The sequence below is a fragment of the Anomalospiza imberbis genome, chromosome 19, assembly GCF_031753505.1.
Source record: "Anomalospiza imberbis isolate Cuckoo-Finch-1a 21T00152 chromosome 19, ASM3175350v1, whole genome shotgun sequence".
Taxonomy (NCBI): domain Eukaryota; kingdom Metazoa; phylum Chordata; class Aves; order Passeriformes; family Viduidae; genus Anomalospiza; species Anomalospiza imberbis.
In genome coordinates, this window is record NC_089699.1 from 6,113,972 (window position 1) to 6,138,842 (window position 24,871).

At 42.0% G+C, this 24,871-nt stretch overlaps 2 protein-coding genes across 12 annotated transcripts in view; one reads left to right on the top strand and one right to left on the bottom strand.

Annotated features, from left to right (window-relative positions):
• B3GNTL1 (UDP-GlcNAc:betaGal beta-1,3-N-acetylglucosaminyltransferase like 1) overlaps nucleotides 1–23,114 on the top strand; it is a 104,277-nt gene extending 81,163 nt beyond the window's left edge. For 7 of the 11 annotated variants that reach the window (XM_068209352.1, XM_068209359.1, XM_068209357.1 and 4 more), the window contains 6 exons: nucleotides 1,017–1,141; nucleotides 8,917–9,052; nucleotides 16,551–16,619; nucleotides 17,812–17,886; nucleotides 20,314–20,400; nucleotides 22,716–23,113. In XM_068209352.1, the coding sequence (XP_068065453.1) occupies nucleotides 1,017–1,141; nucleotides 8,917–9,052; nucleotides 16,551–16,619; nucleotides 17,812–17,886; nucleotides 20,314–20,394 (486 nt within the window). In that variant the 3' untranslated portion in view covers nucleotides 20,395–20,400; nucleotides 22,716–23,113. Of the gene's footprint in view, nucleotides 1–1,016; nucleotides 1,142–8,916; nucleotides 9,053–16,550; nucleotides 16,620–17,811; nucleotides 17,887–20,313; nucleotides 21,124–22,715 lie in introns of those variants that run through there. The other 4 variants (XM_068209355.1, XM_068209356.1, XM_068209358.1 and 1 more) reach the window with 4 other exon arrangements.
• Nucleotides 21,193–24,871, bottom strand: part of TBCD (tubulin folding cofactor D) — a 121,156-nt gene continuing 117,477 nt past the window's right edge. Inside the window, exons 38-39 of the mRNA XM_068209342.1 lie at nucleotides 23,001–23,085; nucleotides 21,193–21,671 (exon numbers count right to left, since the gene is read on the bottom strand). Coding sequence (XP_068065443.1) covers nucleotides 21,660–21,671; nucleotides 23,001–23,085 — 97 coding nt within the window. The 3' untranslated portion in view covers nucleotides 21,193–21,659. The remainder of the gene's footprint in view (nucleotides 21,672–23,000; nucleotides 23,086–24,871) is intronic.

The following is a 24,871-nucleotide window of genomic DNA, read 5'->3' on the forward strand; positions in this document are numbered from 1 at the left end:
AGTATTTCAAGAAGTTGTAGCTTTGCAAAATATAAATAAACGCTACCTTTTTTTACCTTCTGTGGAGCACTTTAAAGGTGGATTTATGCTTTCATATACCACAAAATGGAAATGAGTGCTATGAGCCATATAATTGCCCTTCTGACACCACATCACTTGCATGAAGATTCCCTGATTTTTAAGTGGAAAATGTTGAAATGCTTGTGAAATCCATCATTTTTCCTAGAGCCTGCTAGATCCACAATTGCAGGAGCTTTTATCCTGTAGTGTTTTCAGCAGCAGTGGGTGCACTCCCATAAGGATGAATGTACCATGGAAGGAAGTTTCAAGAAAATAGAAAATTCTTTTCAGATGTTGCCTCATTCTGAGGTTGCCTTTATTGCAGATTTTATTGAAGTCTGTCATTATGGGGCCTGAGTCACCTTTTCTAAGTAGCCCAGTATTTGTATGACAGCCAGAGAAAGGAGGAGAATTCCAGTAAAATGAGAAAGAAACCCTTCTCAAGTCGCTGATCCTTTGCAGTACAAACTATTTGGTTACACGGAACTTTAGGCTGCACAAACTTTTTAGCAGCTGGGTTTCTCTTTCTTTTGGATTCACCTGCACCGAGCTTGAGGTCCCTGTCCAAATGAGATGATGTTGATTTTTCCACCTCTGTCCTTGCAGTCAGCTGCAATTCCTTTATAAGTATTACTGATCAAGCATTAGCTGCATTTATTTCATGACCCATTAGAGAAGTTCATTGGGACATACAGAAATAATAGTATAAAATCAGAGGTGGGCTTGGGTTGGAACTTAAAGATCTTCTTTCACCTCCAGGACACACTCAGGTTGCTGCAAGCCCCATCCAGCCTGGCCTTGGACACTTCCAGGGATGGGGACTCCACACCCTCCCTGGGCAACAGAAAAGTTGTATTTATGAGTGACAGTTCTGTTGAACCATATTCATTTGGCAGAAAAACAAAGCATCTTCAGATGTAGCTGAACACTGATCTAACAACTGTTTTCTGTTGCAGGGTGTCCCAGAGGATTTGCTGTTTTTCTATGAGCATCTCCAGAAGGGTGGTGGAGTCTTTCGGGTGAACCATTGCCTCCTGCTCTACCGCTACCACCCCCAGGCTGCCACTCACTCTGTCCTAGAGTAAGCTGTGGTTTCTAGGAGAATTTAAAAGTTGATTTTATCTTGGATCATCAGCAGAAAAGGTGGTGAAACTGCATTGGGGTTTTTAATTAGGATTTTTAATATGTAAAAATGTCGCTCTCATGTTTTTTGACGTAGGAACCATAATGCAAAGAATATTTTTGAAATGTTATGGTTTAATTTCAAAATCAACTGCCTCAATATTTAAAAAGTAAACAGAACCTTGTAATACCAACAAAAACAGACTTTTGGGAAAAGAAAAAAAAAAAGAACCAAACCAAAACCAAACCTTTAATCTGATAATGTGCTGCCTTTACATATATTATTTTCTTATTTTAAAGGGTCTAAACCACCTAAATCAGATAATGAGATTTGAAAAATCCCTGAGGATGTTTAGGAGTAATTATCTCAGGTGCTTCCTTGTAAGCTGCTTTTGTTGCCTGCTGCCTTTCCTGGGCTGCTCAACCCCTAAAGGAGGTGTTAAATTGCTGATTCCTCTACTTGCTACAAGCTGAGCCAAAGCTGTTCCCTTCTCTTGTGCACTGACATTAATAAAAAATTACATGGGTTGTACTGTCCTTTAGGAATCCCATGCCAGAATCACAGTGGTAATTAAGTAAACTGTTTTCTTACTGATTAATGATTAAGTACACCTTTCAGTCAGTCCTGTTTTTATGGCTTTGTAGAACTGAGCAGTAAAAATGAACATTTCTGTTGTCCATCCCTGTATTGTTGTATGGCTGCACATAGTGCAAGACAAATAAGTCCCATAAATAGCACACTCATGGTTAATGTCACTACAGATCTTTATAAATGTGAATATCAATATAAAATAATTTCTCTACAAAAAGGTCATTCAAGCAAATAGTACATATGATTTTGATTTTGCAAACAAGCATGAGATAAATTATTTTTCCTTTTTATTCATCTTGAAATGTAAAGTTTTTTGGGGTTTTTTTCCTCTTTTACTGTGTGATCCTTTTGGCAGTTAGTGACCAACTTTTCAGCCACGCTGTTATGGGATGCTAAAAACTCTTGGAAGCCTTTTGCTTCTATCTGTGGGAAAGCATCGAATTCTTGGAAATTAATTTGTTTTGAATTTACTGCAAGCTGTTGCTTATTCAGATCTCCAAGGCTGTGTGGCACAAGCACCCAGAATTACAGCATCCTGGGGGAATGTGGAAATGCTGTGAGCTCTTTCAGATGTGCAGGGTGCGTGTCCAAATTGGCGCCTTTCTTGTCTCATTCTAAGAAATCAGGAGAGCTGCTCTTCCTCTTGGCTTCCTGCTGGTACTACTGGGGATGATATTTGGTGTGACTTTCCAAACACGAGGTTGTGCAACAGCTCTTGGTCCTGGCTCAGTCCCTTGTTTGTTGCCTGAGTTCTGAAGGGTTGCCCGGTGTTTGTGTCTGGAGACAAAGTGCACGTTGAGCAAAAAGAGATGAATGGACTCATCACAAAGGTTTAAGTTTATAATTTATAATTTCAGTTGGGTCTTGCCTAATTTGCCTCTTGGTCATTCCACCTTATTTAATGCATGTTCTGGCTTTTCTAGAAGCCTTTTCCTTTATATGGTGTGTTTTGTTGAGCAGTTTTCTGTGGTGTTTTGCTTTTTGCCATTGGCCCATGTCATCTTTAAATTTTGAGTTAGCCTAGACCTGGATTTGGAAGTAGTAACTCACCAGCCAAATTAATACTTGTCTGAGATCAAAATGATGTTTTTAGGAAAGTTGTTTTTTTTTTTTAACACTACATGCCTGGTTTCAGTCTTAAAAACCATAGCAGGACATTTTTATACAAAGGTGCATCATTCATTCTTTCCAGCACAGACAACAGTCGCTCGTAGCCTGTGATGATTTCAGTTTATGTGGGTGTCTTTCAGAACCTTCCAGGGGGAAAGAAGCCTGACTGCATTTTCAGACTTCCTAAAATATATATAAAACTGCTTGGCAAGTGACATTTGGGTCTTTTATTTTTCAGTTAGTAAGTATAATTGTAAACATTCACGTGCTTTTGGTCATTTCCTATGATTAGTATCCTTCTGGAACACATATCTGGAGTTGAGAATATCTATGAAGCAGGAAACGAAATCTTATTTGCATTCTCCCTTACCCTGGAGGCATCAGTCTGCATTATTAAATGTTTTGGGTGTGTGACAGAATCTGCATGAAGTTCAGTGTCTGTATTTAGATTTCAATTGGTGCATGCAGAAATATGAGTGTCCTCATTGTCATTTCATCCAAAGTCTGTGATGGATTCCTGCTGGATTTTGAGAAACTTCTCCTCAGCTAGGAATTCACAACACAAAATCCCACTTTTCATCTCTCTTGGATCTCAATCACTTTATTTGGTGTTGTATCCTAGGGCTGTGTGTACTCAGTGCTGCACTGCCACGTTAATTTGATGTGAGACCATAGCAGAGCTGGCTTTAGAGTGAGGACTACTGGAGTAAGAATGTCTAATATATAATAAAAACATGTTAAAATGCATAGATTTTTATCTTGCCAAAGGGGAGAGAAAGGAACTGTATATACAACAATACCTCACTGCGAGATGAAAGTGAGCTTGGAGTGAGGTGAGCAATAAAAAATTGCACTTGTCTTTAGGTAGTGCTGCTCGTGAAGACAGGTGGTTGGGGCATGCAGCTAATCCTTGGAGCAGTTTACAAGCTTTTAGTCAGGACAAATTTAATACATGTGGAAAATAAGGTTTGTACCTTCTATCTAAGATGTGAGCAGTTCCCTTTTACACAGAAAAGGTGAAGTGCACCTTCAGTAATTTCAGATCCCCTGTGCTCAGAATGAGTGTGATACTGCTCTGGAGAAATAAGCAGAATTACATAATCTATTGAAAACATCTGGTTTCAGGCACTGGAAGCTTCCAGTGTCATCTGAGTGAAGAGGAACAGGCATTAGTGTGAAAAACACATTTGGCTGTTTGAGAGGTGCTCTGAGGCCAGGTCTTGGATCTGTGGTGAGCACAGGAATGCCTCCTTCATTTCCTGCACAAAACATACAGGGCCAAAAATAGGAAGGAGAGAGGAATAGCCTAACATACTCCTGTAGAGCTGAAATTCAGATGAGGTCAACTGCATTTTTATCTTCTATGCTTGCATTTGGCACTTCAATTAAACATGGAAACTAATGACCTCATTAGATTCTTGAAAAGTAAATGCTATTAACATTGATAGTCTCTGTCTCTCTTAATAAGCCTTTCATGAAAAATAGGCCACAATGCAAACCATGCCTCAGCTAATGACCCGTGACCTGAAGATGAACTCAGACATTAATAGAACCTATTAACAGTGTAAATGTAGTAACTCAGTGGGACGATATAGTCCAGCAATTAATAAGTTCACATGAAGTTCAACAGAACAACAACAGAAAAAAAAAAAATCAGTTTATTCACCAGTATGGCCAAGGTTCAAACAGGATTTATTTCTGAATTTCCTGTGGATGGTAAGGGCCTTGAATCCTGCATGCAACACTGGCTGTACGGGATCTGTTTTTTCAGGTCTCACTGTGATTATGAAGTTCTCTGTTCCTGCATCTCTGGTTTATCGATCGGGTGAGGTTCCCCCATCATCCAGAACTCTCTTACCCTGCCATCAATAAAAAGGCCTGGAAGAAGCTGTTCACTTGGGCAGCTCCTCTTCCTGCCTGGTGTTACCTGAGCACCGTGCAGGGCCAGCACCAGGAGAAAAGGTCAGATTTATGGATCTATAGTATTTCTGTGGATGGCAATCCATGCCTAAAATTCCAGTACTGTTCAGGATATTGGGCTTGTATTCCTGCATTGCTCAAGTACTTGTACATCTGTCTTTTCTCTGTGGATTCACTTATGTGGCCTCACTGGGGGAAGGAGGGGAAAGGCAGTGCAACAATATGGCGAGGTTTGACTGAGCTCAGACATTAAATCATGTTGCTTTTATTGTCACATTATCTTTCATTTCAAAATAGGAGTAGAGCAGATGTTTCTTGACTCCTGTATTCAGTCAGTAGGTCACCACACATTTTTAACAGAGCTCCATTGTTGCTTTACTTGGGTGGATGGTCTGGTAATAACTACTTGGGGCTGAGGAACACACGGTGTAGTCATTCTCACCCTCTGCATGAATACCCTCGTTTCACTCCTGCAGAATTTTGGCTCCTCTTCTTCCTCCCAGGCTCCAGAACTGATGAGCATTGAGGGGCCAGCCATGGCAAGTGAGATCTTAGGAAAATTATGTAAGCCTCAAGAATGACGTTTCGAGTGGAAATACTCCTAACATTTCTTTTACAAAGTTGTGACAACAAAATGAAAGGAGTGGGGGAAATCATGTATTTCAAGATTTGGGGTCAAGAAAGAGCGTTAGGATACGGGAACAAATTTGTACAGTGAGAAGAATTTTGTCCCACCTTCTGGCTGAGGAAAATCTTGTGAACTGAACACAGGCTTGGACATGGTACTAAAGGCTGCTGCAAATTGCTTACTCTAATCTTTTCTGAGATGGGTAGGAAAAGCTGTCTTGATTTGGAGTGATGCAGAGCAATAATATCTCCTAGGTTTTGCTGGTAGGTGTGAATATGTAATAATGCATAATCTGAAAATAGCTGTGAGAATCATCTCTGAGTAGTGGTTTGTACAGCTTGTAGATCGTTTCAGGCATTTTCTTTAATTACCCTTTGCACGTTGCTGCAGCTCCTGTCTGCTGCACCTGCACTGGCTGGTGAAGGATGGGAAAATGGCATTCCCTTATCCCTTGAGGCAAGAATCCCAGTTATCTATTCTGGAAACATCAAAAAAATGTGGCAACTTAGGTGAACCAGAAACCTGAAGGGAATAACCGAAACTCTCTCCTTTGACACCTGTAAGCTCCCTTTTGCCTCAGCGTGTGGGATTGTTTGTGCAGAGTGAGTTCTCACAAAGATGAAGCCTGTGAGTGTCACTCTAAAGCTCAGTCCCAAATTCTCCCCTCAGTTGTGTGTTTATCTGATATATCAGCTTGCGCTGTTAAAAGTATTTCAGGGTTAACCCAAGACTACAGAGTGTTTGATAGAGCTTCATTTTTTCTTTGAAAACACACAATGTGGAGGTGTGAGCTTCAAATGCTTTTCTGTGGGCATTGTCATAAGAATGCCTCGTAGTGATGCAAGCAAAAATATCCCAACTGCTGGGTATATTGGCTTTGTTTTTACAACCCACGGTGCATATTTAAGAAAGTTTTTTATTGGTGTTAAATGAAACTGCCTGACAATATTCTTGTGGTTGAACAACAACCCAATTAATTTGGAGTTTAGTACCTTTCATACCCTTAGATTTCGGAGTGCAGTTCTCTTACAAGCTTTCCCCACTTGCTTTTCCAGGACAGCATTGATGGGTGAGATAAGTCAGCAAATCTGCTTCAGTCTGAAATCTTCACAGGCGATTGACACCACTGAGATTTGGTCTGATTGAATTTTACCTCAGTAGGGGACTGAGGCTCTCATGGCCTAGACAGCAACCATGAACTGTCTGGAAGAACCAACACTGCTGTGCTGGGACCTCCATCTCCATGAAAATAAGAACATCTTTTATAAACCTGGTGGTAGATTGCAGTGTTTGCACTGCCCCTAGGAATTAATTAGAAGTTCTTTTCATGCCTTGTAAGGCTGCCTGGTTTTTTACTTTACCTTTCTTAATGTTGCAAGCTCAAGTGGAAAAGAAACTTGCCAGTGCCACTCAAGCCAACAGAACAGATTCTGAAGTTCCTTTGGAATGTAATACGGTGTTACCTTCTGAAGTCACATTTCAAAGGAAAATCACTCTTAAAAGCTTTCCATTTATGTGCAAAGCAATAATCCTCCCTTTTAGAAGTGCGCAGAAGCTCTAAAATGTCTAGTAAAGTGATCCTGGAAAAATACTTGACCTTCATATTTTGTTCCATAAACTTTCCTTCTGGGAATGGAGTATGCTCTCATGAACATGGAAAAAGGCAAGTGTCAAAGGATGCCAGCAGCAGTTAAAGCTTTGCAGCAGGAATGCATCTTGTGGTTGCATTAGAAGAGATTTTTGATCAAATCCAAGAATTTCTTTTTCTCCATTAGTTGAAATGTTGGTGCAGAGCCATCATCCTTGAAACTGAGAGGAAATTTTATTTGTGCACGAGGTCTTTTCCAAGTTATCAGAGCAGGATCAGTGATGAAGTGCTGAGCAGGATCTGGCTGTGCTGGAGTGAAGTGGGGTCACTGGGTCCTATGAGGGTTCTGTGGTCTTCAGAACATAACTGGGGCTGTGAAGGCATGATGCCAATAAGAAAATGGAAAACCACATTTGAAATTTGCCTTAAATAAGGAGACACCACTAGGAGTTCATCAGAATTTCCTGGGAAAGAAAGTTACAGCTCAAGGTGCCTTGTTCAAGACATGTATGTTAGGAAGTTTCATTTGTCAAATTGAGGAAATCAATTTATTCTCTCTAGGAAACTGTTTAATAATTCCTAGTTAATGAATGCTGGAAATAAAGCAGATGTTTTTAACAGCGGGCAGTTTTCTTTAATCCATTATAAATGTTGTATTCTTAAATATTACATTATGGGGTACGCACTCAAACATGAGAGAAAGCTGTAGTTGTCCAAGTGGGTTTGCCAGTTGGGAGAAATGGACCATGAACAATCTGCTTTCCTTGTCATAACATGTTTTCTCTTTCTGAGAACCTGTCTTGAACTTGTTGAAGATGTCAGCAGGTCTTCAGTATCTAAGGCTGTTGGATGGTCCCTTGCTGGGGGTGGTTCCAGAGCCATGGGATTTGTCATTTGGTATTAGTGTCACCCTTGTTTACCTCAACCACTTGGCTTAATTATGCTGTGGAAGTTATCCCAAAGATGAAGACTTCAAGGTGTAATTGCAGACAGACATCTGCCAGCTTGCTTTTTTTCCTAAACTGTGTATTAGAAAGTTCTATGAGGCATACACCTTTAAAAAACAAATCCCACTGCTTTTTGTTCCTAGAAATGCAGGTTCATATGAAAGTTGCCTTCACATAAAAGGATAGCCACATTTGTGTCATTGCCAATAATGCTTGGGAAGTTTTGCAGTTAAATCCGTCTGATTTGGGCTGAAGTGTGTGTGTGCAGGTTGGTCGGTGTGAAGGCTGTGGCGAGGTGGTTTGTGTGGGACAGTGATTCTTGCTGGGGGTGTCAGTGATTCAGAGCTTTGACAGCCACGTGCTGGAGCCTTGAGCCAAATACACACTGTAAATGTATTTATGCTGTGGTGCTGGGGGTAAGCTGGGCTTCTAAATCTCTGAGATTGCAGCTTCACATCACATCAGCCAAGGAGAATGATCCCGTGGGCAGATGGAGCAGGAGGGGCTCAGCTTGGCTTTAGGAGATGCTTTGCCTGTGTCACTGTGGGGTTCTAGGGTAGTGCATAGGTGAGTACAGGTGTGGGAAGGGTTGAGTTTCACTACCACAGCTGCAGCTTTTCATATTCTTGTGATCTGGGAGGGTTCTTGAAAATACAAATTGTTCAGCTACTGCTTCCTATCTATCCAAATGTTTTTTATCTGAGAACTTCCACAGAATTTATTTTCTACTTTTCCCTCAGGAATGTCCAGTCTAATGTTTTAATGTTTTGGATTTTTTTTTGGGTTTTTTTTGTCTTTTTGATTTGTTTTTGGTTTTTTGGTTTTTTTTGTATTCTATAAATCCCTTTGGTCAGATTTACCTGTAGGTCAGCGTGTACATGTGCACATAGCTCTACAACAATGCTAAAAGTTTTAGGGGTCAAAATCTGCCCTTTTCCCAACTCTCCAGGGGAACCATCTGGAATCACCGAGTCAGGTTCCTTGAGGACAGAGTCCTGAGCTCCTGGACATCGTTCACCATTTGGAATGCTGGCAAGCAAGGCAAGAAGCTCTACAGAAGCTTGTCACCAGCTAATCAGAAAAAGGTGAGCTGGAAAGTGACATGTGTACAAACCCACTTCTTCTTCATATGCCCCCGTGATGCTTCTAATCTAACCCAGCAAAATTCTCATAAGATATGTTGTCCCCAAAGTACTAGCTGATAATTAATATAAATTGGGGCAATTCTCAGTATTCTGTGTGATGCATTTCTTCTTTTAAAATGCCATGATATTTCATTTAAAGCTTACGGTGGGCATGGAGAGCAAGAAATGCACCATGTTTCTGCTAAGCACAGGAGTAGGTGAGACACAGCTGTAGCGGGCAGGTTCTCAGGGTGAGTAGAGCAGCTCTTTATTTGGGCTGGATGGTGCTGAACTGCCTTGTCCAGAGTCAGCCATACCTGTATAATATTTGCCCCGTTCCAAAGTGGATACTGGACACGTCCCTGGTCTCTGTGGCTCCCTTTGGAAAGGGATTGATTGCCAAAAAGGATTTGATTGCCAAAAAAAAGGGTTTGGGGGGGGCTGAAAGGGTGAGCAGAAACTGCTGGACATGACTGTCCCATTCACAGCCAGCTGAAAATGCTTATGTTTAGCAGTGGCAGACATTTCTCAGGATATATTTCTCCAAGAGCCTAAATACCTTATTTTTATAGCATTTTCTTGTGTGCAATAACTTTGTGTTAGATAAAGGCTTTAGGGCTAATGTCAAATGGTTGTTTCTTATGAAGAGCCACAGAACATTCATTTTATTGCTACATGTGTTTTTCTTTTCTTAAGAATATGGATGAGAAGACAGAATGACAAATACATATAAAAACCTGATTAATGTTGTGGCCCTCAGACCACACACATATAAGATAGAAGACATTTGTATACACACAGTTAGAATTACTGAATAGGCATGGGAGACTCTCAGACAGTAAATGTAGAAAGCAAAACCTGAACTGAATTTCCTGCTTGACATTCCAGTGCCATTGCAGTGCCATCCCTCAGTCATTGCCATCACGTGGCAGTGGGTGAGCTGGATGAAAAAATATTAAATGAATCAGTTGCTTCATTTGGAGAGGACAGGCCTGTCCATGAAATATGATTTTTAATTTATTGATTTATTATGACAGTTATAGTCTATGTATTATTTCATTATTATAAATAATAATCACAATGGCAATTATATTTTGTCTATATAAAAATCTGTAAAAGTATAAAGCCAACTGAATGAAACTAAGTTCAGACAGAATATAGCAGTCTAAACTTAATTTTAGTTGGTTTTATACTTTAAGTCAGTTTAGGCTCCTGAGATTTCACCTCTGCTTTGTTTGTCTGCATACTTTTATTGAGAGTTTTTATTGCAGAATTTCATCAGATGTCCTGACTGACTTTGGCTGGACTGTGGAGTCACTGCAGAGTTGTTTTCTCAGTTGGCACCAGGTACCTGCAGAAAATTTGGGACACATACTCCTAGGATAAATAATAACCCCCTCCCCAAAAAAAAAAACCCTACTACATACAGCTTGTATTATTTTGTAATTTTGAGACAAACCTGGACTCTACTAAATCCTCAGGAAGAGAATTAAATAATTTGAACTGTCAGGCTTAGGGTGGTTAAGAAAACATCTTTTAAAAAAAAAAAAAGAAAAAATGTTTCTAGTATTTTTAGGACCTGGTAAACAAAGCAATTGCATTTCTTCTACTGACAGGGTCTTTGTGGGATGTTGAAAAGCCCAGCTCTGCCCTGTGCCAAAGAGCATTGTTTCTTAGAAAACAAAATTCAGGCAATTCCAGGAAGCAGCAGTCTGTCTGTGTTCGTACTCACTAACAAATTATTACTTTAGTTTGTTTGGAAAACAGTGTGAATGTGAGCTGTGGTTATGTTAAAAGAGAAAAGGACACCTCAGCAATTCTCCTTTTTCCCTCAGCCATCTGTATGCTGAATATTAAAATGATGCTTTTTCTCCAAAGGAGTCAGGCAAAAATCCAAGGCTCAGTATTTTTGCTAAACAGCAACATGAGAAAAAAAATTATTCCACTAGTATTTTTTTTATGAATTAATTACCATGATCTCAGTATTCTTAGGGAAATTCTGCTTCCTGGCTGTTCCCTTCTTGATTCACTCTGCTGACAGTGGTTCAGTATTAGCATTTCTGCAAGAATGAAGTCAAACAGACCTTTTTTTGTTTAAAACACATCCGTTGTGTCTATAATTTGCAGCTGAAGATGGAAACCAAATGTTTTTTGGGATGCTCCATGTGCCTGGAGGGTTTCTGAGCTGTCTTGTCTGCTCTTTTATTCTCCATCAAACTTCAGCTAAAAGGAGAACTTAAGCATTAACATTTCGTGTCATTTCCGATGGCTGAAAATAGCGTTGCAGTGGCTCATGGAAAAGCAGGGGAAAGGACCAAACAAGCATCAGCTCATCAGTGGGCTGGAAACTGCTTGTACACAGCCAGGCCATGCCATTCCTCTGTGACAGCCCTGTCTGCTGGTGGCAAACAGAAAAAGTCTTTTGAAGGCCCTTTCCCCTGGCTCATCAACCATTTAAAATCACCCACTGGTTTCCCTTCGCCTTTTTTCCAAGAGCAGCATCACCAAACCTTGTGTTGCAGCTCTGGTCCTTCAGCTCACTGCCACGCACAAGAAATGTTCAAGTTTTGTAGCATTTTAACCATTCTGGAAGTGTGTGAGTGGCACTATCAGAGCTTGGAGTGGGGTCATGGAAAGCAAAGAAATATGAATGAAGGGGAGAATGCTACAGTGGAAGGGCAATGTGAAAGCAAGTTAAAAGCCTCCAGAACAAGGAGAGAGATGAAATTTGAAAGTTTCAGTTAAATCTGGGTACAAAACACTCTAAAATGACATGGGGTAAATCAAGGCTTCATTTTGGACTGTAGTGAATGCTTCCTGGCCAGGAAAACTCCCTGCTCCCTCCATGTGGGAGGAAGTGCTTTTTGCAAGCTCTGTTTTGTCAGCACAGAGCTGTGCACACCCAAAACGTGCCTGGCATCACCCAGATTTCCTCTGCAGGGATGAGTCTCTGGCAGTGAGGTCCCACACCTATGAAGGCAGGTGCATGTTGTACAGAACAAGGGAAATGTTTTCTGTCCAGTGGTTTTGCATATTGGATTCTGGTGTTAAAATTCCCCAGTGACTCTGTTGTGGATGTGTGCAAAAGGGGGAAGCTGCTGCTGTTTTCAGTGGAATGGTGTCTAAATGGAATCATGATTCTTGGGATTTAAGGATATCCACAGTGTCTGTGCTGGCTGTAGTGCTAAAGAGGTGAAATACAGGCAGCTCCTGGCACAGAAAAGCACTCAGACTGTGACTGGTGCTTGCTGGTTCCATGGCAGAAGCTGTTCATGCCTCTCTCTTGTCCTGTTTTTTCATTAGCTGTATCTGTTTGAACTCGCACTGTGATGCTTTCAGTTACTTTGTTTTGACATGAATGGCCAAAATTGATTTTGCTTTTGCAGAGATGTATATTAACAGCTCCCGAGGCTTCCTACAAGCTTCAATGAAAGAATTATAAATAGAAGAATGAACAGGGGTCACTAGAAGTTTAAAACAGATGGGGGATTGCATGAGATGGGGAGGGAATGCAGCAGGGAAGATCTGCTCAGCAGGACTTTGCAGGGTTTGCAGGTTGTCTCTTTGGAGGTGACTCTGAGGAGACCAGCTGATGTTAGGAGAAGTCACAAGTGTGCAGGTGACCATTTTTGAAAGGGTTTTCCAGTTTTCTGTCAGGTGCTACTCAGTTATTCACTCTCCCATGTGGAACTTGCCTCTGGTGTCCTTCCAGACCTGAGAATGTGCTGATTTCAGGTTGTTTTCTGTAAATGGCTGTTTCAAACCACAGGTGAAAACAGGATGGGGAATGAAATCCTGTGAAGATCATTCACCATAAAAGGACACCATTGGGCTGATGAAATCTTTCAGTTTTCCATTATGAAATCTGAGTGGAATGGGAAGTGTGAGGAAACACTCTCTGCAGCAGCCAACCAGTCACGCAGGAACCAAACAATTAAATTGTTGTGCAGTCACAGCAGAGCTCAAACAGGCAGGTAGTCCCCGCTGCCCCCAGGGCACCCCTCTGTCATTGCTGGTCCTTCAGTGACTTCCCTGTTGGGCACTGGAGGAGGATCTGCTGCCCATTAATCTCCTTTTCCCCAGGGAGGTCTGGTAGCCCCAGCCTGGCCCTGCAGAGCCCCTGTGTTTGTTAGGAAGAGCCAGCCAGAGGGCTTTTATCTCCCTCAAACGTGTCTTCCCCTAGCAGAGGTTGTTTCTGAGTTAATATCTTATCTTTCAAGCTGTGTAAACTTTCTTTTAGAAGGGAGAAGGCAATTTCTCCTTTTCCCCTTACACCCCTGTTAATGGAAGTTGCAATCCATTTTTATAAAAATGACTTACAGTAGTTCCTTAGCTTGCCTCTAGCAGATACCCAGCTGTCTCCTCCAGTTTTGTGCTGAGAGAATTATCAGTGTTCTTTCCTTTGGAATTTTTGTAATTGTAATTTTTAAATATTTTTTGCAGGTTTTTATACAAGTGATGTTCAAAACAAAAACACGTCATAATTCATATATTTTAGTAATACCAAAGTGTGATCTGAGGACTCAGTGGTATCACACTGTCAGAGGTAATGCCAAAGAGTAATTTTGCTAAAAGCAGAGGGGGGAAAAGCCAATTGAGGCTCCTTTATGGCTTTATAATTCAAGGTTTCTCACAGGGAGACAGGAGTTCATGTGTGGATAGATGTTCTTCATAAAAGCTACAAGAAAGAGGCAGGAAATGCAGGAAAATAAATAGGTGTCTCTGGGTTTATCCTGACAGTGTATAAAGTAAATAACTCCCATAAGCCTGATGCCCTGGCTTCTCCTTATAGGATAAACAACTCTGCCTAAGTCCTGTATTTAGACTCCAAACATAGCTTTGCTTTAATTGGAAAATAAATAGTGTGTGTCAGAAAAATAGTTGCCTTGCATTTTGGCCACCCACATGGTGTGCAGGCTGCAGAAAAATCACCCATTCAAGTCTGAGCTGTTTTGTACTACTGTAAATACCAGGTCTGAGCTGCCCGAGCCCATTGAGAATTGTACAGGGACATACCTCAGTGATAAAAAAAGGCTTTGAGCTCTTTCCATCTTCCAGGGGAAATTTGCCACAGCCTCACCTGTGTTCTTTTTTTCACTGAGGGGTTTGTGTGGGGGTGTTCTGGGGGCTGGGGAGTCACTGTGTGAAGGGCAGAGTTTTCTGCACCCAGAAATTGGAGTGATGGCCCAGGGTGAGAGGGAGGGTTGGAATTAATGGCAATTTAGTGATACAAAAAGTGTCTTTAGAGAAAGGCTGTTTACAAGGAGATGTAGTGACAGGACAAGGAGGAATTGAGATTGGATATTAGGAAGAAATTCATGCTGAGAAGTCCTGGCACCAGTCAGGGGTTTCTGATAGCTGGGTTATAACACAGTGAGGGTGAACAGTGAGAGTTTCCAGCACAGATCTTGCAGCTCAATTCTCAGTTACTGACAGAGGAGTGTAAATAGAATTTCACTTCACCTTGTGTCATAAGTTTTGGTGGTTTATTTTGGTTTTTATTATCTGTAAGAGCATAAGCAGCTCCAAAAATAGCTTCATTTATTGGACAGTAAGTCAATATATTGGACTTTGTTCCTAGAACTCCCTTGGGTTGACAATGAAGACATATCTTGCTAAATATTGTCTATTATGATCACAGCTTCCAGGACAGTGAAACACAAGTAGAACTGAGATTTGCTAAATATTGGAGAATTTTAAAGGTGGTTAGCACAGAATGAAGAGAATATAGCCAGGGAACTTCTCTTGTCACAGTCACTTCTACTGGTTCCCTTCATGTATTTATGTTTACATTTATATTTATGTTTATGTTTATATATCTGTGTGTATGTACACATCCACACCATCTGATTTTCCAGCTACCCCAAAGCATTGCAGCGGGCATGGCAATAGGGCCAGGGATGTAAAGTGCATTAATCTGTGAAGGAGCTGCTCGTGTGTGTGGCTCTAACCCAACTGCACCAGCCACAAACACCGTGTACAATCTCCAGGACCCTCCTGAATTCCCTCCTTCCTCTCTGTTTCCATTCCAGTGCTGACACAGGGTTCATGTCCTCCGTGCAATCCCTGCATCACAGCAAATTCTGGGTGTGCCCCGGCTGTGATTCCTCACTCACACAGCCCCAGAGTGGGAATTCCATGTTTCCTTAACGTTCTGTTCTTCCTTTGGTGCCTGTTTTGGAAGCAACCTCTTCTCCAGGTCTCACTGTGTCCCTCTAAGGGGTTCCAAGGACTGTCCCTGCCCACCCTCTCCAGTTTATCCCCTCATTTCCCTCATTGCTTTGGACACTGCTGCTTTGCAGCCTCATCTGCAGTCCCTTGATACTTTTGTTTGCATTCTCTTGCCATTGATGTTTAATGAAGGAAGTGATATTATGGTATTAGAAAAACCCTCTACACAAACAGAATGAGGTCACTTTAGGTAAAAGAAAACCATCTTAATCACAGGAAGAAAATGTGTGTGAGAGATTTTAGACACGGAAAGCCAGCCAGCCCTTTCAGCCTTCTCTAACTTAATAAATTAATAAACAGCTGTTTGGCTTTTCAGATTTTCTCAGCAGTAAGTGTTGTTAATCAATTTTTAATGCAGCAATTAAAAAGATATGAAAGCTGCTATCCAGCTTTCACCAGAATAATTGATTTCTGTATGACCTTCAACTATCTCAACTGTTCTGCTTCAGCATAAGAGCTCCATGTAGATAATATGAATAGATCCAACGGAAGTCAGAGGAAAACATAGCCATGTTTATTTTAAAGTCTTCCAAAATGTTCCTGGCAACCTAGTGGCTCAAAAATAAGGCCACTGTGTATTTTAGATGGCAGGCATTTATTCTGCCTGCATATTTATGAGGAATGCAAATAAAAACCCATCTGAAATATCTGGCACCTAGGGCTGCAAATAATGCTTTCATAACTTTAGTAAGAATAAGCAAAATGAAGCAGTAATTATTTGTGTTTAAACATCGGATCATCTGCTGAACTTTTCAGTTGAAATTCTAGCCCATAACCACAGGAATTCCCAAATTTTCTGTGTTGTGCCCTGGAATTGAGGCTGGTATGGCAGAGTACCCAGAGCAGTGGGCCCTTGGTGTCTGGGGGTACATCCCATGCTTGGGGTGGACATGAAGAGAGAGGTTTTTATTACATCTCATCTTGGGTTTTAGGGGAAGTGCCAAAATGAGGAAGCTGGTCTCTGGGTTGAGTTTACCCCCTGAGGATGGGGTTGGTGGTGTTCCCTCATGCAGTCAGTGACTTAGATCAGAATGTGCTCATAAACAACTGCAGAATTTTCTCCACTCCTTGAGATACACCCAGAAAGGATTTAATCAGGGTTTAAGCTCCAAAGGAGCCCCAGGGTGCTTTGCCCTCTGCCTGTGTCCATCCCCACACCTCCAGCTCTGCTCACAGATACATTACAGGTGAAATGCTGTTATTGAAACATTCTGCTTCTGTTTTCCAGGTAACTGCATTTTGTGATGTTGATGAAAAGAAAATAACAAAAGGATTCTACACTTACGAGGAATCTGAGGTGAGTTATAAGCACTCTTGCATTCTTTATTGTGATCTAGAAATGTCCTGGGGAATGTGAAGAAGGAATTTGTCACTGATCTTGTATGTTGTGCAGCAGCTCATTTTGGTAAAGAGGCTGTGACAGAAGATTGGAGGGCTGGGAATGGACACTGGAATGCAAACTGGAACCAGGACTGTCAGCTTCACACTCAGGGAAGTCGGTTTAGAAAGACAAAAATACTTATTCTGAAAGGATCCTGATGATGGGGTAAAACAGTCTTCACTGACAGGTGTGTCTTCGAAACTGGAGTAGAATTTGGTTTATGGTGGATAATGGGAAGGAACCCTCAAAATTATAAGTTTTCCAATAACTTATCTTGTGAATCAAATTACCCTGAGTTTGCCAGATCCTTGTATGTGGTGGGAGTGGGACTGAGGGAAGGAGGGACAGGAGAGCCCATCCTCAGGTACAGCTTGAGCTTAGCCTGGAGCAGCTGCGCAATTCCGTGAGTGCTTTGAGCTGCATGAAAGCAATTGGGATCAGCACTTCAGCCTGGAACACTGAGGACTCACCGCCCAGCAGTTCAGCAATACTGTCAGCATGACTGACACAGATCCTGGGCACTGGTCTCCCTAAAACAAACCCATTTTCTCAGATCAGCTGTAAAGAAGAAGATCGTACTGCAAATGTGGATCCTTAGAAAATCCTGCAGCTTGGATCTGTGCTGCAGTCCCAGTTGAGCATTAGCCCTTTAACAGCTCCCAGCAGGAGGGAAAGATCCTCCTCTCTCTCTGCTCTGGTGCCTGTTCTGGTGCTGTCTGAGGGCACAGTTCACTAAGATGGCAAAAAATTATCCAAAAACAAGAAGGAACATAGTTTGTTATGGGACAGGCTATTGAAGCTGCATACCTTGCCATCAGATCAAAGAGGGAATTGTTTGGGAAAGGGCTGGAAGTAGAACTTGAAGGTGAGGAGGAAGCAGTGGAGCAGTGAGACCTGATCCTCTCAGCAGCAGAAAGCCCCAAATTGAGATTTGGTGTAACTTCACTGCACTGAAATGTGACGGGCTCTGAAACACAGGCAGAGGATGAGCAAGGTCTCTTCAGCATCACAGCTCAACATATTTTTTTTTTCCCCTTTTGGAGTTTAGCAGCTCCTAAAACCAAGCTAGCAAGTAACCTGAGTGCAAATGTACCCCTTCCTCCTGCAGGAGAGACCAAAACCAAAAATTCCTGTGTGTCACTTCAGGGACGCGACTCCGCCCTTCGTGATCTGCGTGAAGCTGGTGAGTTCCACCTTTGGCTTCCCCTGCAGGAGCAGCATTTGCCCCTCAGGAAAATGAGTTTCTATTTACTCTAAGTGGCTTTTCCCAGAAGCTTTTGCTCTACAGTTGAATGGCTTTTTTATCAAACTGATTGTGCAGGGTGTTTTGGGGTTTAAATCGGCAGCATTGGATAAAATTAAGAATAAGGAACGGGACAGCCTCTGTGAAGGAGCTGGATGTGTTGTACTTCTTTGCCCATTACCAAATACACCCCAATGAGCACATGCACTCAGCCTCCTTTGGGCCAAGCATTTTGCAGCCCCATGTTTGGCAAAGGCTTTGTTTTTAAATCAGACCTTAAAAGCCATTTTGTTTGGCCCTGCCAGATCTGAAGCATCTTCCCTGACTGTGGTAACTTGTTTCAACTGGTTTAATTGCCCTGATAATATAATTAAAGATGATAACCAGCAGTTCTGCTGTTATAACACAGAAGCTTTAAAACAGCAAATACATTGCAGTGGTAAAAAACAATAAAAACCCTCTGACAGCAACTAAAACCTGCAGCTCCACGCAACACTGACATTCTAAGGCTGTGCTGGATCTCTTCAGGGATGGATCAGCTGAAGCTCCTCTCCTCTGCTGCAGCCTGCTTTTAACTTGGCACTCCCAGCCTCATGCTCAGCTCTGGGCTCACGACCCTGCGTTGTAAAGCCAGCCTGAGAGAGCCTTGGGGCATTAGCGTGTGCTCTTGGTTGATGAACTCTTGGATCAGCAAGTACTATTACAACTAATTTAATTTTTCATACTGCATATAACAGTGGGTGGAAGTCCCCAGACAAAACATCTGTGCAACCTGTTCTGAAGCACATTTAATCTGTGAAGCCCTTACAATGAGACTATTATACAACGACTTGTCTGCAAACTCTGCTCTCTGACTTCAGTTGGGATTTTGGTCTGGTTTTCCCCTCATGGCCACTGAGCATTTTCTCCTTGCTTATTCTTTACCAACCTGAGTTCATCACCATTTTCTGAAGAAGGAAGTGTGCTTTAAGGGGCTTTATTGGCTTTTATTTTGCTGTTCATGGTAGAGGATTATCTTTCCTTTTGATACAGACAAAACCTGCATGTTCCTTTGCAGCTCTAAGAGGGTGATTTTGGAGATTAGATGTGTTTATTAAGTGGGTTGTTTACAAGAAGTGACTCTCTTGGCCATGTACTTGGAGCAGCATTGGCTCATTTATTTTTTCCTCCCTTGTGAGCACTGGCATGGCTTTGGTACCAGAGCAAATCCTTCTGGAAGAAGCAGGCATCCTCTGATCTTTGCTCAGTTTGCATTTTATAATGGCTTCAGAGACAGCTGGAGCTGGAATTCTGCTCTGTGTGTGTGAGTTTTTGCTGAAGAGAATGCAAGTGTGGCTTTAGCTGGTCAGGGCCACTTCACCCAAGGGTTTGTGCTCTGTGTTTGCTCTTGCTTGGAGGTAAAAGCAAAATGCTTAGAAATGCTGCTTTTGTGTCCTGGCTTGGCTTGGATTCCAACGGCTGGAAATGAAAGGGATTTTTATTTTTCTGTCACAGCAATTAAAGTAGTTTGATTGTATAAAGTTTTCAGAAAATTTGTGGTTAAATCTCTTATTGTACAGCCCTGCTTGGTTTTTCCTGTGCTCTGGGAATGAAAGATTTGTCTTTAACTCTCCCACTTAATTTAGCATCTGGTCTCTTATGTATTTTCTTTACCCTCTCTATAAAGCAGGTTATTTTTTTCCAACTCCTTCAATCCCAGTTTCAGTGAGATTCCATTTCTGTAACTTTGTATCCTAAACATTCACAGTTAAAACTTCACTCTTGCTGTTCTGGGCCGACCATACAAACATTAATTTTTGGTTGGTTTTTTTTCTTTGGGTGACATTCCTTAAGATCAGTAATTAAGGATTCCAGGAAGTGCTCAGGAATGCTGAAGTTGCCCTGTTTTCTTAATGACATCACTGAGGCTGCTCAAGGACCAAATGTAGCCAGTTCCTGTCCTGATAACTTCACTGGGGCTCAAAAGGAAACACCTTTAACTCTGCAGAATACTTCATCTGCCTGATGAAGGGCTTGTTTTATCAGACAGCATAATCAGTGCTCAGAATCCACCCAAAGCACTTGTTTTGTCCAACTCCCTGCCTTGGTCTGTTTTCTGCCAATGTCTGAGCTGGCAAACACCAGAGCAGCCCTTGTGTGCTCCAGGGCAGCACAGCAGAGTGAGGAATTGTCTGATATCCCCCTACACTGATTTGAACCCTAACTTTTCAACAGACCCTGAATTTTTGAATAGCAACTTTCCTGAGCTTTGGTTTATTTGTTTAGTTCTGCAAATGGGACTTTCTTCTGTGGCCTAAAGAATCAGTAACCCAAACCTGTTACAGCCTGGAATGAGTTGGATCTCATTTTCTTCTTCTTCCCTCGCAGGACTTGACAGGTGGAGCCTTTGAAACAAACCTGGGCATGCTGAACCTGAAGGAAGGGATGGATTATTACCACTTTAACTAAACCAAGGTGAGGCAGTGCTACTCTCTGTGTGTCTGAGTGCAGGAAGACCAAATTCTTCAGGGGTTTAGAACGTTTTAGTCATTTGTGCTTTGTTAGTTTAATCTTTGGGCTGAGTAAGCCCTTTGTGAGGGAGGTCATAGTTACACCAGGGTAATGCTGTGTGCATTACTTTTTACTGGTTATTACTAGGTTTTTTTACTGTGTGCATCACTAGTTTTACTGTTGCACATCACTCAGTTTGACTGGTAAATTGTGATCAACTGGTAAATTGTGAAGAACCCTGAGCTCCACTAATTCCAGCTGCCAGTCCAGCTTGCAGGAATCCTTAAGAAGTATTGAATAATCTCATTTATAAATACTTTCTTCAAAACCAAACAGAGTCTGAGCCAGCCAGGTTAGAAGTGAACACCAGCAGTTTGCAGCATTTACTTCACAGAGAAACTGGCTTGGTTTTAGCTTCTCTGCCTGAATTTTTCCTTCCTTTCACATTTGTAGAGATGTGTCTACACACACACACAGCCACTGTTCAAGTGTTGGGACAGTGGGATTTAATTACAGCCATAAAATAACAGTGTAATTACAATATGATGTGGCCTGTGCATTTGACCTCCCCATCACATTGATCTCACTAAAGATCAATTTCAGAGTGAATTCATTTTGTAGGGGGTAAGAAATGAGCTGGATTCCTGGCAGCTGCTTGAAGAACTGACTCACCTTCTTCAAAACTGAGTTTACCACAAAAACAATTTGTCTGAATTAGTTACATAAAGAGCTGTTAAGACAGGCTTTGACATCAGCTGAAGTGAAACCTGGATGTTTTTGTTTGACTATGAGATAGGAATGACAGACTTTTCCACAGGGACACTTGATGCTTGGGGATGATTTCAGTCTCACTGACTGCTGCCATTCTCACCTCTGAAAAATAAATCTTGAAGAGACCAGTGCAGCAGGTCAGGTTTAATTCTTGGTGTGTGTTCACTCAGGGAAATACAAACCACTGACACCAAACCAGACAGGTCAGTGTGACAGAGCATGACAAGAACCTGCCAGACAGCAACGTTAAAAACTGAAAACAAGGAATTTTGCTTGTCTTCCTGTGGCACGTGTGTGCTTTCAGACAGGCTCTGCCTCTCCTGTCCTGCAGTGCAGTGCTCAGCTCTGCTGAGATCCAGCGTGTCGGGATGCCACAGCTCAGCCTCCTCCCGTCCTGGCAGCTCAGGAACCACGAGCTCCAGGACAGCCCGGCAGCCAGGGCCTGCTCCTCCTCATGCTGAACTCTGCCAGGGAGAAAGGAAAAGGACAGGTCACATGGAGCAGGCAGCGCTGTCCTGTGGCACTGCTGTTCTGTAATTAACTAACCTGAACAGAAAAGAAAATGCAAAGCTGTAATATTTAGTCCTTTTAACACCACGAACTTTTGAACTACCCTCCAGCAAGTTTTATTAGTACAGAATTTAAAGGAGTAGAAAGTATTGATTTCAGCTGAAGCCAACTTCATTCTCCTTTTTATCCTGCCATGCTTGGCCTCCTGTCTGGCTTCTCCCACTGCTGGGAGCAGCACTGGGGACGTGGGGACAGCTGGGACAGCCCCTCCTCCTCGGTGGCACCCTGAGCTGCAGGCTCAGCTCTGTGCTGGAAGTTACACTGGCTCTTTGCTTATGCCCAGGGCAGCAAGAGGTAAATTCCAAACTGAGCACAAAACATCCACATCCCACCTGTACCAGCTCCATGTGTATTTGGCTATTTCTTATTTTGTTTTTCCTAGAGACAGTTGTCTCCTAAAGTATCAGTTTTCTCTCAGCCTTCAATAATTAAGGATTAAAATAAAGGAGTTTTTTGAGATCAGAGAGTTTATCTTGTAAGATCTCTTATTTTGAGCACAACCATTCTATTACTTGATTTAAAAACTTTTAAAAGCATCACTCAGTTTTTGTTCTAAAAACAGCTCCTTGTCTGGGCAGGAGGTTCAGACTCTTCTGTTTCAGAATTATAAAAATGTTAGCTGAGGTTTCTTAAAATTGTACTAAAAGCAGATGGTAAAAACTGGAAAATAAGTGAAGACACTGCTGTGAGGCAGCAGGAGGTCTTTGAAGGGTATTCACAGTGTCTTAAGTATGAGTCTTTAAAGAAAGATAAATATTTATATATTCACAGTGACACTTATTCTTTAAAACACTAAAAACCTCTTCTAGAACCCCTACCAAAGCAGAAAGTTCTCTACTTCTGAAATACTGAGTTGGGTGGGCATGTCCAAACTATCTAAAAATATACATTATATACATTTATAGATATACATGGTTTTGTATGCTGTTCATCCACAGAGGCAGTGCTGCAATGCTGTGGTCTGCACACCACCTCATGTCATCATCTTGCTGTTGAAATGGAGAAGTTCCTGCCTTTTCCCCTTCCCCAGGAAGGGCAGAGGAGCAGTGGCTGCACATCTGTGTCTGGAATGTGGCGCTGCCAGCCTGGAATGCTCTCTGGAAGGGGCTGGAAGGGCCTCAGGCAGCAGCTCCAGCCATCCCACGTGTTCTGCAGCTGGCTGGGAACATCCTCAGGGACACCTCCATGAACAAAGCAGCCCCTGGAGCATATTCCCACCTCACCTTGGGCACCAGCTGGGGTCTGGGCACTTTCATCAGGTCGCAGAGGCAGTTTCGTCTCTCCCGCACCACGGGCAGCTCTGCTTCCCTGGGGGAGCAGAGGTTGTTTGCAGTGAATTCACACACACCCATAAACCCCCCTCAGTGATCCCCATCACCCCTGTATCAATGGGTGTGTCCTTCCATGCACATTTCAAATGGCAGGAGGTTTTTTGCTGTGTCACATTTGAAGATTAATGGATCATTTTTGTACCACCCTAAGTCAGATAAAGCACAGATTACACATCAGATCTGCCACAGGTAACCAGTGGCTAAGAAAATGTCCAAGACTATTCTTTTGTAGAGTTTTATATTAAAAAACCCCACTTATTTGTACAACTCTTTGATTAGAAGTTCATTTAATTTATTCTCTAAAGTCAGTGGATTTGGAGAAGACTCTCCCATCCCCTCTACAAAGAAAAAGCAAAAAAGGGCGAGTCAGAAATAACTTCAACCTTTTTTTCCACACCTTGGACAATTTGTCTTATTTACTACTGGAAACTTTCCTGTGGCTAAACAAAGTGTATTATTTGTAGAGTACTTTGTTTAAACTCTGCATGACACAGTTGATTGCTAAAGTGTCTGGAGTCCCAACAAGGAAAATATGCGCATCCCAGTAATTACCATATTCCTTCAAATTCTCATTTGGCTAATACTTAGGGTAATTCAGAATTTAGACTGATTATTTTAGCACTGGGAGAGCTTGAGGAAAACAAGCAGCTCACTGTGACACTCAACAACAACTTCAAATCTCTTTTTCTGTAAACAGCTCAAATCTACCAAGATAAAACAATTAAGTTCTGAGTAAATGAGCTCTTAGTCTTTCATCTCAGAGCAATGGCCATAGTGCAGCAGGGCACTCAGGGCTTGCTCCAAGCCAGAACAAGCCAGGCACACCCTAAAAATGACAGGGTGAAAACAGAATATTCATTTTTCTGGGGTGTTTTCCTGGGGAAGTGTTTTGCTTTGATTTAGGAACCCCGTTGTTTATGAGCAGAGCTGAACTGCCCCTGCTTTTCCTGTACCACTGTGAGTGTTGGCCCTGGAACCATCCCGTGGTGACAGCACTCGGCTCATCCTGCAGTGTCAGCTAACAAATTCCTCCTGCAATTCCTGAGCAAGCCTGCCCTTAATGCAGGTTTCCTAATGGAGCTCTGAGTCACACCCAACACAGTCCTGCACTTCCACGTGCAGTTAAACAAGAATTGGAACCACAGGCAGAACTGCTGGCAACCACTCCTTCAAACCCGAGACTCTTCTTCCCCTTTTGCACTGGAAAATTCAGAAAAAGAGCAGCAGCCAGCCCTCCTAATTACAATCTCAGCTTTCTTCTCACAAATATAAAGTTCTTTAAGCTCAAGCACAGAAATAAACTGGGAACTACATAAAAGTCAAACGATGTAACATGCAATCTGCAACTCTGTCAGCCTTAAGGTGTATCAGTTCTTTGAGCTTGTCTGGGATAAATTTATTTCTATGAAATGTCAATGAAGACAAAAAGCCATTTAATATAATGACTAAATAAATTATATATTTTTCTATATTTGTCTGGTTTTGTGACTGCTGTTTGGGGCAGCAGCCCCATGGCCCAGGTCTGTGACAAGGAAAAATGTTTAACAAGGCAGCAAAACTAATAAACTAATTATTAACTTAAAATTCTGTATTTTCTCAAACTTGCCCAGGTAATAATGCCCAATGCTAGAATTTGTAGAAAGGGGAAAATCCAGTGCCAAAATGCTGGTTCCCTGCTCCTGCCACTGCAAAGGTGCTCACATGGGATGATTCCTTTCCTCTAAAAGCCACTGGATCATGCTCATGAAGAACAGGACCCTCTT